This window comes from Typha latifolia, chromosome 1, assembly GCF_019914945.1.
Source record: "Typha latifolia isolate L0001 chromosome 1, TyphaL0001v2, whole genome shotgun sequence".
NCBI lineage: Eukaryota > Viridiplantae > Streptophyta > Magnoliopsida > Poales > Typhaceae > Typha > Typha latifolia.
This window is the reverse complement of record NC_133086.1, coordinates 6536916-6549673: the sequence shown is the minus strand read 5'-3', so window position 1 is coordinate 6549673 and position 12758 is coordinate 6536916. Positions and strand designations below refer to the sequence as shown.

The 12758-nt window shown below is 38.3% G+C and overlaps 2 protein-coding genes across 4 annotated transcripts; one reads left to right on the top strand and one right to left on the bottom strand.

Annotated features, from left to right (window-relative positions):
- Positions 1–680: 680 nt before the first annotated feature.
- On the top strand, positions 681–3440 carry LOC140788933 (uncharacterized). Its single transcript, XM_073138479.1, has one exon. It carries the CDS (start codon positions 784–786, stop codon positions 2890–2892), a length of 2109 nt encoding a protein of 702 aa, XP_072994580.1. The 5' UTR covers positions 681–783; the 3' UTR covers positions 2893–3440.
- Positions 3441–4226: 786 nt separating this feature from the next.
- Positions 4227–12758, bottom strand: LOC140795279 (probable potassium transporter 2). 3 transcript variants are annotated; one of them, XR_012110281.1, is made up of 10 exons: positions 12581–12758; positions 11246–11489; positions 10570–10818; positions 10371–10421; positions 9029–9289; positions 8877–8929; positions 6441–6555; positions 6098–6352; positions 4725–5873; positions 4227–4499 (listed from the first exon to the last, which is right to left on the bottom strand). XR_012110281.1 is itself a non-coding variant. In XM_073147777.1 (9 exons), exons 1-9 carry the CDS (start codon positions 12617–12619, stop codon positions 4783–4785), a joined length of 2358 nt encoding a protein of 785 aa, XP_073003878.1. In that variant the 5' UTR covers positions 12620–12758; the 3' UTR covers positions 4553–4782. The 3 variants fall into 3 exon arrangements, 1 of the variants encoding a protein (XP_073003878.1); XR_012110280.1 differs by having other exon boundaries at positions 4227–4493; XM_073147777.1 differs by lacking the exon at positions 4227–4499 and having other exon boundaries at positions 4553–5873.

Genomic DNA, 12758 nt, shown 5'->3' with positions numbered 1-12758 from the left:
CTCAAGTTGTAGTTTATCAAATGGCTCTACTGGTATCTTCAGGTTGCTGATTCATCAAACATAGTCAGAGAGCTGCTCAGATTGCTTTCACATGAAAAAGAAGAGTTACTTTCAACATGAAACATTATTCGGATTTCAGCCTACGACTAAACCGAAATTTTATCCTTCACTCCAAAGGACATTTGGATATTTGCATATCAACTTCCCAATTGCCAGGTGATTTTAAGAAAAAAAACCACCTTTCTTTAGCTCACAAGTAATGTTAAAAACTATTCTCTTCCACTGCTGCCTCTAGTAAATATTTTCTGTTCAAATGAGTTCATTCTGATAAAAATAAGTCTCTGATTATGAGTTAGCTAATACTTTTATTGATGCTACTTGTTAGCATAAAAGGTTGAAGTGAAACATATGGCAAGATAGATAGTGTTTTGTTGGACCTAGACCCTCTTATTTATTTTGTTATAATGATACATTAAATTTTTTAATGATCTAAAACCTATAAAATGCTTAAATTTATTTATTAACAAAATATTATGTGACGGACTGTCTCGTAATTAATTTTAGGCTCACAACAGAGCATTCAACCCATATTTTAGATTAAAAAAAATGTTAAGAATAAGATCGTGGCTCTTTTTTTTTTCAATTTAACACCTTCAATATAACAAATTCTACTATCTATGTGTATGTATATTAGTGTCTTGATGGTCGTTTCTAGCATCATCTCCTTTTTAAAACCTTTTTTAAACCTCTCCTCCTCACCGGGAAGAAAAAAGAAGGGGGAAAATGGCGCAACTACTCCGATCTACCCTCAACAAACCACAAAATCCCATCCAAATCCTCTTTTCTCTCCTCCCATGGCGATCTCTGACCTCCCTACCACCCAATCCGACCACAGAGCCCATAACAAAGCTCGTCTCCCTCCTCGAGCTAAACCGCTTCCACGCCGCCGTCAACCTAACCAAAACCCTAGTCTCCTCCCAACCAAACCTCTTCCCTTCCCCTTTCCACCTCTACCAAACCCTACCCCTCTCCTCCACGCCCCTACTCTTCTCCGCCGGAAGCGTCCTCATCGCCGCCTGCGCCGACCTCAGGCTTGCCGACGACGGCCTCAGACTCCTGTCTTACATCGCCAGCGACCACCTCCCGTTCCCTTCCCTCTCCTCCTGCAACCTCTTCCTCGAAACTCTTGTCTCCCTTCGCCGATACAAGGATACTCAATTCGTCTTTTCGCAGATCGAAGCCTCGGGGACTCGACCCGACGTCTTCGCCTACAACAAGGCGATACAAGCCGCGGCGAAGTCTGGGGATCTCGATGGCGCGTTGGATTTGTTGGCGCGGATGGAGAGGAGAGATGGAGTAAAGGCGGATACTTTCTCCTACAATGTGTTGATTGCTGCCCTGTGGAAGGAGAGGCGAGGAGAAGATGCCGTTAAGCTGTTCGATGAAATGACTGAGAGGAGAGTGGCAACAAACCTTGTTACTTGCAATACGATGATCGATGGGTATTGCAAGGTTGGGAATTTGGATGCTGCTTTTGGGTTGAGAGGTAGGATGGTGGATTTAGGTGTTAAGCCGAATGTGATCACATATAATGTTTTGCTTTCTGGGCTTTGTCGTGCTGGCCGGGTGGAGGAAACGAGGGGTTTGTTGGAAGAGATGGTGGCGAATCGGCTGGTGCCGGATGGGTTTACATATAGCATTCTGTTTGATGGGCATTCAAGGTGTGGGGATACGGAGGCTTCCCTTGCTCTCTTTGAAGAATCTGTTAGGAAGGGTGTCAAGATTGGGGATTATACTTGTAGTATTTTGTTGAATGGTCTTTGCAAGGATGGAAAAGTTTCTAAGGCAGAAGACGTGCTGGAAAGAATGGTGGAGAAGGGGATGGCTCCGACGACTGTGATTTACAATACGATTGTTGATGGTTATTGCCGGATTGGTGACTTAGAGAGGGCTTCGTCGGTGATGATGCAGATGAGTTTGCGTAAAGCAAGGCCAGACCACATCACTTATAATTCACTTATAAATGGATTTTGCAAGCTAAATAGGATGGAAGACGCCGAAAATTTAGTAAATGAGATGGTGAAAAATGGAGTGGCCCCTAAAGTAGAGACATACAATACCCTGATTGATGCTTATGGGAGGGATGGACAGTTTGAAAGGTGTTTCAGTATTCTAAATGACATGCAAGAGGAGATGGGTCTCAAACCAAATATTGTGTCTTATGGCTCTCTCGTGAATGCCTTGTGCAAGAAGGGGAAGATAGTGGAAGCCGAAGCAATCTTCACCAGCATGGTGGATAGAGATGTCTTACCAAATGTACGGATTTACAACATGCTTATTGATGCATATGTTGATACTGGTGCTATTAATAAAGCTTCTCGGATGATTGACGACATGAAGGGTAAAGGGATCTCTCCAAGTATTGTAACTTATAATTCTCTTATAAAAGGTTTTTGTGGAGAAGGACATGTATCTAAAGCTGAGGAAATGGCATGTCGTTTAAGAGATGAAGGATTGATCCCTGATGTGATCACATATAACACGCTAATCTCAGGATGCTGCAATGTTGGCAATACTAGTAGAGCTTCTGAACTATATGAAGAAATGGGAAACCTAGGCATCAAACCTGCATTAAAGACGTATTATGCATTTATCAGTGCTATGGCTAATGAGGGAAAAATACAAGAGGTTGACAAGTTGTATGGACAAATGTTACAGAATAACATTACTCCTGACAGTGACATGTATAGCTTACTAGTGCGTGCCTACAAAATATGTGGAGATGAAGTTAAGGCACTTGCCCTTCAGGAGGAGATGAAAGAGAAGGGAATCCCAGTTGATGAGATGAATAGCAATGCTTTGGTGATGGAAAACTCTGTGAGGAATGTATGATATCATCATGGATATAAGTTAAACAACTAACAACAATCTTATGTACGGCATGCCCGATCAAAGGTCTAAGCGACTTGGTTGGCACCGATGTCTTTCATCAACTGTGGTTAAGAATCGGAAAAAGGTGCCAAAGTATTTGTGAAAGGAAACAGAAGATAGCTAGCTATCAGTTCCCTTGGGGGAGATGTTCTATGTATGAAGATTCTGTTGATTCTACTCACAACAACTAATTTACCAAATTCAGAAATCTGAGCGACAAGCTGCAGATGAAGTGTGGAAAGTAATACTTCCTTGAGCAAAAACATATTGCCAATTGGAATGAAACAGAGAAGAAAGAGCTGTGATCAGAAGAAGACGGGTATGCTTATATGTAGTTATTTTGTCTTTACTGTAGAGTCCATGTAGAAAAGATCTATTAAATGTCATGAGGGTTTCTGTTTAGCTATGAGATTAATTGTTCCATGAACAACTCAATTGAAATCAATTTCTGTAAAATATTTTTACCAACTAGCTTTTACCATTTGTTTTAAAATGCGTTCATGATATCACATTTTGTGTGACTATTACTTTAGTTTCTAATTTTTCACATGCAAATTTTATTTACATCAACTATAAGATTGTTGGACTACAGACTGCTACAGAAGTGTTCGTGCAGGGAAGACAGACCATTCACAACAACTCAATCTCATCCAGTTCATCATAAAGAAATACTGCTCTCTTGACAGATTATGTTGTAGGTTGGCCAGTATGGCAGCCACTAATCTTATGTTTGATATTTAGTCCCGTCCAGAGTAACACTGCTTGCTTGGTGGAGCTATGTTTTAGTCCAAACGCTACTGGGAAAACACGGATGGATTACTGGAAACTGGATTTACTACCACAACTTCCATTATGTTTTCATGGTTAATTTCCGTGTGTCTTATATTGTGGTTACGAGTAGGGGAAGTTTAAAGGGGTCATGCTTGAGCTGGATCATACAATCTTACTTCAAGCCTTAGCTGGAGCTAGGTAAATATTAAGGCCCCATTCACTTTGGCGTTGTTCACTTAATTATTGTTTAGTTATTAATTTTAGAATAAGAAGGCTTATGCAAGAAGAAGATTGTTCCTATTTCACAATTGAAAGGAAGATTTGAGCCTTTGAGAAAGTGGTTATCTACCAAGGGGACAGATTGTGCCTAATTTACTTGCAAATTTTGCATAATGGAATAAAAAAAGGATTAAAAGCCATCTAGCTATATATATATATATATATATATATATAATGTCATATAACTCAAAAAGATTTTCAGATGATTTGAGTATAAATAATGAAAAATAATAATAATAACGACCTGAGAGAAGGATTTTGAGAAGTTTTTATGTGCAAATATCAAATTTATAAGGTTATACAGTTTACACATAAATAAGAGACTCTGCGAGGGGTATACGTACAGAAAAAGATCCTAGAAAAATCGCCTCAAGTGAACTCTAGATAGTATACGTACGGACAAAAGATCCTAGTAAGATCACCTTCGCGAAAGACAAAAGTAGGACCTCTTGCAAGTAAAGTGCACTTGGTAGAAGTAAGTTTAGTCTTCCGTAATCTCGTTTTCTTCTGCTCTGCAACTTCCCACAAGGAGATAGTATTTATCACAAACCAAACAAAGTGAAACGAAGGATTTAGACGGGTAAAATATTAACTACTGATTGTCATGGCATACTCAAAAAGACTTTCCACTGATTATGATACAGTTCCTGACAACATAAAATATCGACTAAAAGGTAGAATTAAAAACTTACTAAGTTGGTAACTGTCAGCTAAACTTCAATAGATGGCAATGAACAACTTACCTTGCTCAGCGGCCATCAGATAGATATCTTACACCATCTCTCGCAATTACCTAACCGACTAGACATAGTAGATCATACCAACTTCAATGAGACTGATGTGAGGGATGTTCAAGGCCACAGATGGCCCCCTACAGTTCTTCCGGAGGAAAGAGTAAGCAACATCTATGACAAACTTCTTCAGGAAAGAGGAATTTCTCCTGGCCTTAATATAAGAATGGCCCATGATGTATGCAACACCAGCATGCTTAGCCTCTACAAGTGCCAATAGCTCTTCTTTCACTTGAGGATCCATATGCTGTGATTCAGGCAGCTCAAAGCGCACCCGGCGTCGGCGGCTTAAACTCGGTGATTCCTGCTCGTATATTGACTGCAAGCTCTGAAGTGTTTCTGATTTGCTGCTTCTAAAAGTAATGGAGGCACCTATATCGTCATCAGCATCTGCCATTACCAGCCTTGTGCAAGATGCATCAGAAGTTTGTATGACAGCCATTCTCCCTTCGGTAGATGCATCATAACTCCCAGAGGAGGAAGTTTCATCAGCTTCCATCTGAATGAACTTCGCAATGCTCATCACCAAATGGTTCTCAAAATTGTCATCATCCCTCTGCACATCTTTGTAACCGTACCTAATAATGCACCTGTACATTCGGTAGGGTCTAGGTCCGATCCGTCCTATAAGATATCGTTCGTCTGGTGGAACATACGGCACTGGCACTGACTTCACACAAACAAAGACTAAAACTTGATGGAAAGCAGGAAGATTTGTAACAAAATGGGAGAAGATAGAAGGTACTCCTGTCACTAGCTCTGTGTAAATGAGTCCAATTCCAGGGACACGAACTATTCCAAGGCTGGGGCCGAGGGTGAGAATCCATTTCATTGACACCTTGTTTTGAAGGTCAAACAGATATTTTCTCCGTGTCCCATAGTGCCATACATACATGATAACCATGAAGACAAAAGAGAGTGCAAGAGGTGCCCATCCTCCTTGGGGAACTTTTATGAGAGAAGAGGAAAGATATATGGCCTCAATTGATCCAAAAAATAAGAGGAATAACAAGGCAAAGATGACATTCTTTTCCCATACAAAGATGATAACTAATGCCATCAACCATGTTGTCACAAACATAACCGTCATACAAGCAATACCTGAAATTAACAGGATACCCAGCTTAGATGATGTCCTTATATACATATGGGCCCATTAGCAACTTTCTTTTAGCAGATTAAGAATGCACAGTTGGCAAGACAAGATATACCCATTGAAGAAATAAACATGATTATAAAAAAACAATGGAAAAATACATTAAGATGATGTATTAGCATATACATATACCAATATGCCCTTATAATGTAAGTATGTAACCACTTACCATAAGCATTTCCAATAACTGTTGTGTCCTGGAAGCCGATTGTTACAGCCAAACAGAGGACCATCAGGATCCAGTTTATCTCAGGTATATATATCTGACCATAGATCCATCTTGATGTATGAACAACCTTGACACGAGGAAAACAACCCAAAGCATGACACTGCTTGACAATTGAAAATGTTGCTGAAATGACAGCTTGGCTAGCAACAATAGAAGCAAGAGTTGCCACCACAAAGATAGGCCAGAAAACAGGACCTGCAAGATAGACAACGATATAATTTCAAAAGTTATCATATTGAAAAAAATGAAATCTATACTACTAATAGTATAAATGGAGACTTACGTGGAATAGATTCATAAAAGCTTGTAGGCACATCAGAGAAGTTTCTAGAAAGAAATGCTGCCTGGCCCATATATTGCAGTACTAAACAGGGATAAATGACACACACGAATGCCAGCTGCATATAGACAGGTGGAATTAATATAGGAAAATTAGATGGAAGCAGAAAAGAGTAACATTGAATAATTTCTTGGTGGAAAGCACAAAATTGAGAAATATGAATTATTATAGGAATGCATGAACATCTGAAATGTGTAGGACATCACAGGTAATAAATACTATATAAACAAGAAAATGTTGATCCTAGGGAGTCAATCAAACAAATATGTTCAACCGGTGTGGAGTTTCTCAGAAGTGCAATGAATCATCAAAGCTTCACATTGCCAAACGTAGAGGATATATAAGTCATGATATTGAACAAGTGACATGAAATCAATATTGATTTGGAAGGAAAAAAGATCCTCCAAATATAGCAAACGAACTCATGTATTTGTTAAATTAATGTCTTCAAATCTTCAGAAGTTTGCATATTAATCCTGCAATCTTCAGTGCGACATCACTGAGCTGACCATAAAAATTTAATATTCTCCAAGTGACATTATGTTAATAGTGACAAGCCTGAACTCCTAAATACTTCACATTTTTAGCAGCATGATGGCGTTTTCTTCCTCCTCACAACCCCTCATTTCCAAATTCTAACTTCAAACTGCTTTTCCTTACAAATCTAGCCATTTGTTTCCCCTCTTCCGTGTGATTCTTTTTCAAATTTCCTCCTCATTCTCTCCTAATACTCTTTTTTTCTATAACCCTTTCTATATGAAAACTGGCCTAAGCCCTTATTTCACTTTCTTCTCTCCATTCATTTCAACTATGCTACATCATGTTTAATAGAGTACATCTGCAAATATTTCTAGACATTGATTCTGTATTGAGGATGTCGAGGCCTTAATTCTTTTTCAATCCTCTATTTATTATAATATATAAAAATACTGCTAGACTAGAGAATTTATCTAGGTATCCTAAACAAAAGGTCATGAATAGATGCCCTTTATTCATATGATTGAAGACTTGAAGTAAAACGTAGGCTCATCAGGTCATCTTTTAAAATCTCCATTAAGGATTTTCTTGTTGCACCACTCTACTGTGTTGGCCATGAATGGAGGCCATTCTTATTCAGATGATATAAGTAAAAAATCATCAAAGGCTGATCAAATAATCATTTCCTCCATCCTTAATGAGCCATCATGGTTTGCCCAGTTGAACATAACAAGGTGACACAAAGCATGTTATGGAGCATACACTGTCTGTGGCCATCAAATCCTTGCCCTGGTTGTGAGTTTATTTCTTTCGCATATGTCCTTTTCCAGCCAAAATTTCATGTTACTAAATAATGTTGCAGCATATGACATGCAGAAATCTTGCTAAGCAATCATTGGCAGTGCCAGTCCAATCCCAAGTCTGGGCCCTCAGTCCATTGGTGAGTCCTTTCAGGATCACTGCCCTCAGCAACAATATCTTGCGACTGGACATCATTCTTGAATTCTAGTCAGTCTGGGGCCTAGATAGCTCCTCTAGCTCCCTGCACCCCATTGCTGAAGAACCCCAAGACTCCTCATTGATTTGCATTGGTCAATATTTCAGCCCATGCGTCCCTTCTCTCCCATCTGCATCATGCTAGCCTGATGGATGCTGATGAGTCATCCCCTTCAGTTTTCTCCTTTTCTCTATAACTAAGTAATTTAACTCGAGGTAATGAGATACATATTTCCAAGCTGTGACGAGTGAATTGCAATAATTGACAGATCTGAAATACATATTATGAACTATCAAAGTCTTCCATATATCAGACATGAGTACTGAAATTGATGGTGCTAATCTGGCAAGTAAATAAGAGGATGGAATTCTTTAACTGAAGATCAAAGTATTGATCTTTATCCAAATGATAAAAACATATGGAAACCAAATTTCAACTAACTGCACGGTTGCAAACTACAAAAAACTCCTCATCTTAACAACAAAAAGGAGCTAGTCCCACTAATTTAAAATCTCTCCTACAGAAGCAGATGCACCTGTTGCTTTTAGTGGAACTATTATATAATGGTGAAAATATTTTTAGAATGTACAACCACTTCTAGCAACATCATTCAGAGATAATAATAATATGATAATCTTTAAAGCAAAGCAGGGTTGGTTGTTTCAAAGAACAATGGAAATAACTTTAAACAGAAGTATGAAGTACTACAATCCACAGATATCTTGCGCTCCCATACATTAATATGCCAACTTAAATAACAGATTTCTTCTATACTTGTATAGCTATTCCCTATTATCCCTTGGTCACATTTTATATTATTCTTATCTGGAACCCTTATTTATCTCCGTTACTATCAACATAAATTTGATACAATAAATCTGATGACTACACTTAGCTCAGCATACCCTAATAGATGCTTCAGAGAAGTGACCAAGATCCGCAAACATAGCTTCTGTACCTGCAAACGTTACGTATACTCATAAATTCTATGTTGTTTATAGATGAAAAAGAAAAGGCCGCAGATCGCATCAAAGTAAGGGCTGGTTCTGTCATTCACCTGTTATTGAAAGAAGTATTCCTCCAAGAGAAATCCAACCATCTTTTCCCGTCGTTTTGAAGAACTTAACAACATAGTATGGAGACAAAGCATGATATATTCTGGGGTTCCAGTGAATGATGTTGTATACTCCAACTGCAGCAATGCATAAGAGCCAAATGATAACAACAGGTGCAAACAGGAATGCCACCTTTTGAGTACCTCTGTGTTGTAAAGCAAAGAGGCCAATCAGCACAATGCATGAAATAATTACCACCGTTCCTGTATACCAGGGAAAAGTTAAATACAGAAACCAACAATACAACAAGATTAAAAAAATACTGAAGCTTTTACGCTGACAAAAGGACAATATTTTCTTCCCTACAAGAATGGTGCAAATCTCTGTAAGCAACTTTGAAACTTTAACAAATGTAGGTCCCAAAAGTATAGACTTAGAGGACGCTATTAAGAGAGCGCCAAATTTAATTTTTTTTTTTTTGAAAAAAAAATCTGCTACAATGAGTTTTTCAGATAAAATAGTTAGGAATGATAGAAGATTGTGTATTTCACCTTGTATTTCACATCCCTAATCCATCGCAAGCCATTGTCTTTTATTTAAAGCAAGGAAAGATAAGAGAAGGAGAAGTATTGAGGACCATCAAAGATGAATGACCAATTAGATAACACAAAGAAGAGGAGAATGGAGATCAAGGGTGAGTGCATAATTGGCACTATTTGGTTACGTTGGCCAAATCAATCTGAGTTGCATGCATGGAATATTAGGGCTTCAGGGGTCAGTTCCATTCCTTGGATGATATATTAGCACAAATTTATATTGAAAGCTTTGAGTTGCATCCATGTGAAAGCCCCTATATACATTCCAAAATTTGAGAGGTCAATTATCAACTTACCATATCAGAAAATACAAGCAAAGGTTCCTTATCTGATCTATTCGAGCTATAATGATTGTTTACACACGTTCTCTGCTATATGTATATAGAAGGAATATTCCTTATGCATAACTAAAACATGTATATCCATGAATGCAACATGTACATTCTGCTACGTAAGGAAATCAAAATGGTTCATGTGATATCATTCAATCACATAATGGCCTCAATATGACCACATTCAGCATTTTCAAATTTGCACTGGCAGATGCTTCCTAGTTTCTGTCAAGCCAAACTTTTTCCAACTACCATCTTAGGAGTGGTTAAATGGTCAAGACAAAAAGCTTATTGTGCAAGGAATAAAAAAAATTAGAATAAGACATTAACCAAATTCAGAAAGAGATAAACAACAGCAAAGAAACACAATATGACAACCACCTAATAATCCACAGGAAAAAGGAAAAGGCACATACCATCATGTAATCCAGTGGCACGGACTTGCAATCCAGAAATGGACGACAAAACTGAAATCACAAATTGTAAGAGAAGAGTCTTACATGAAATGTGATAACAAAGGCCATAGGGACTATGAAAAATAAACTGAAGATTATCCAATGGCAAAAACTAAACACAAAAATGAAAACACAGAAATAAATTACACAGCATCCTTACCTGAAATTGCTGGTGTAAGGACACCATCACCTATTAACATGCAGGCACCAAATAAAACTATAATAAGTAGACAAGTTCTCAGCCGTTTATGCTTCTCCAGAAACCTTTTCAGTGGAGAAGAAATGTGATTGCGATTTTCGAATCCATTCCTATAATATGTAGAGAGTTCCTCATCAGCTGCTTGCTGATTTGGAAGCAAACTGAACTTTGCATGCCTGCAAAGGAGGGAGTATAGAGCAAATGTTCCTCCTGTACATATTTCCATAGTTATAAGTAATGCTCAAATGCATAAAAAGAAAAGATATTGAATCCATGGGTGCAGGCAGGGCACACAATCTGAACCAAATAACCCAGGCTTGGCAAGGTAACAGCTTGGTTTCCAGCACCTTTTCTTATCAAAAAAGTCCATCTCCATCTTATTTAAAGAGCTCTGCTAATAATAAGCCAAGATTGATCAAAGGTAATTTGATTGATTTAATTAAAGGTCTACTTAGTTCATTAAAAGCTCGTTTCACAATTTTTCAGATATTGAATTGCCCGAGCTTGAACATCAATTAGTGCTTAAACTCAAGCTGAGCTTGTGATTATTTGAGCAATATAAGTACCAAGCCAAGCCTGAGAATTTTATTTGCCTTGCCTCATTTGCTGACCAACTTAAAAACATCAAATTGCGCACCTTCGCCATTATCATCCGCGCTCAACACAATTATGACATACTTGAGCAATGGGATCATAGTGAAAGTCCAAAAAATCAAGGAAAACACGCCAAATATTGTCTCTTCATCTTGGTAACGGTGTAGCCTCCCTGAAAATGTACTTTTATATACATAAAGGGGAGATGTACTTAAGTCACCATATACAACGCCAAAGCTCTGATATGATAAAAGAAGTAGAGTTTTGTAGTAACTCCTCCATTGGAACTGCAATAACAAAAATCAATAGGGGTTGAATCAGTTATCTAGCAGGTACCGCATATAATTGGACGTCTTGTAACATCGTGACAATATAATTTGGTACAATAATATTTCACCAAACGGAATAGGTGGTCCCCTATCAGCTGATTTACTTGCCTGTAAAGAAAAGAGAGGATGAAGGCTTGTTGCAGAGAATACTTTGTATTTTATCCACAACCTTCGTGCATGTATTTTCTCTTTCACAAATGTCTTGCAAGTATATACATATACATAAATTTATGGTTTGGACTTTGGATTTTTGGACAAGAAGAAAAATAACTGCCCAAACTCACTCAAAACCAAAGGATAAATTCATTACTAAGATGAGACCAACAAAGATTGGTGATTTGACTTTGGTTTAAGACTGTCGACCAAAACCAATTTGTTTTGGCCTAAATATTTCAGTTTTTCTTGGGGTCAAAACTGATACTAACTGGACATACATATGTGCGTCTGGAACAGATATTGACTTTTAAATTGCTGGTTAGTTAGCTTTAGATTAAATATCTCCAACAATTCATGCACCGTTGTATCATTTGTGTGATGATGTCAAGGTTTTGAAACACTGTACACCTACTAATCAAGGTGGTTCAAAAACTTCAGATAAAAGAAATTATAATTAAAACAAAAGTTAGAATTGATACGTAAAATCAATGGAACATATTACTGCGAGGGCTTAATTCAAGATCAGCCTACATATCGACATAACACCTAAGGTATCTAAACCGATCCGAGCTGTACTCCATCTAAGGCTGGTCCCTAGGCGATAAGGAAGTTGTTTCTAACAACCTATGGGACTCGTCAATCAACCGAAGAAGCTCGGGGGCACCCCTTTGATAAGATTTGTATCCCAGAGGAGATGCAAAGCAAACCACAACAGCGCGGATCAGTTATGCATGTAAAGATACCAAACTTTGATCATTCAAATTGGTCTAAGAATTACGAATCATTCTGGAACTTGTCTAACGTCCAACTCTGTCAGGTTGAGGCCGAATAATCCTAAGAAAAACCCTAATCCGATTCCCACACATTAGATTCTTCGGAAGAGATGGTCTCACCTGTTGATCGTTGGAACTCGTGCCCCTCTCCTGATCCATGGAGGCAGCGGCGGATTCTTCTCTCCCTCACTCAATCCTACCTCGATTCGCCTCTGCTGATTGCTACAAGCGAAAGAGAGATCGAAAGTAAATCGCCATTGGAAGGTCGAAGGAGAGAGGGAAATGGAAAAATAATGAG

Coding starts and splice junctions, on each gene's coding strand:
- LOC140788933 (XM_073138479.1), top strand. CDS start 784: ATGGCGCAACTACTCCGATCTACCCTCAACAAACCACAAAATCCCATC.
- LOC140795279 (XM_073147777.1), bottom strand. CDS start 12,619: ATGGATCAGGAGAGGGGCACGAGTTCCAACGATCAACAG. Junction 6,556..8,876: donor TCTCTGAAGCATCTATTAGG/GTATGCTGAGCT, acceptor GTCTATATGCAG/CTGGCATTCGTGTGTGTCAT. Junction 5,874..6,097: donor AGTTATTGGAAATGCTTATG/GTAAGTGGTTAC, acceptor TGTTAATTTCAG/GTATTGCTTGTATGACGGTT.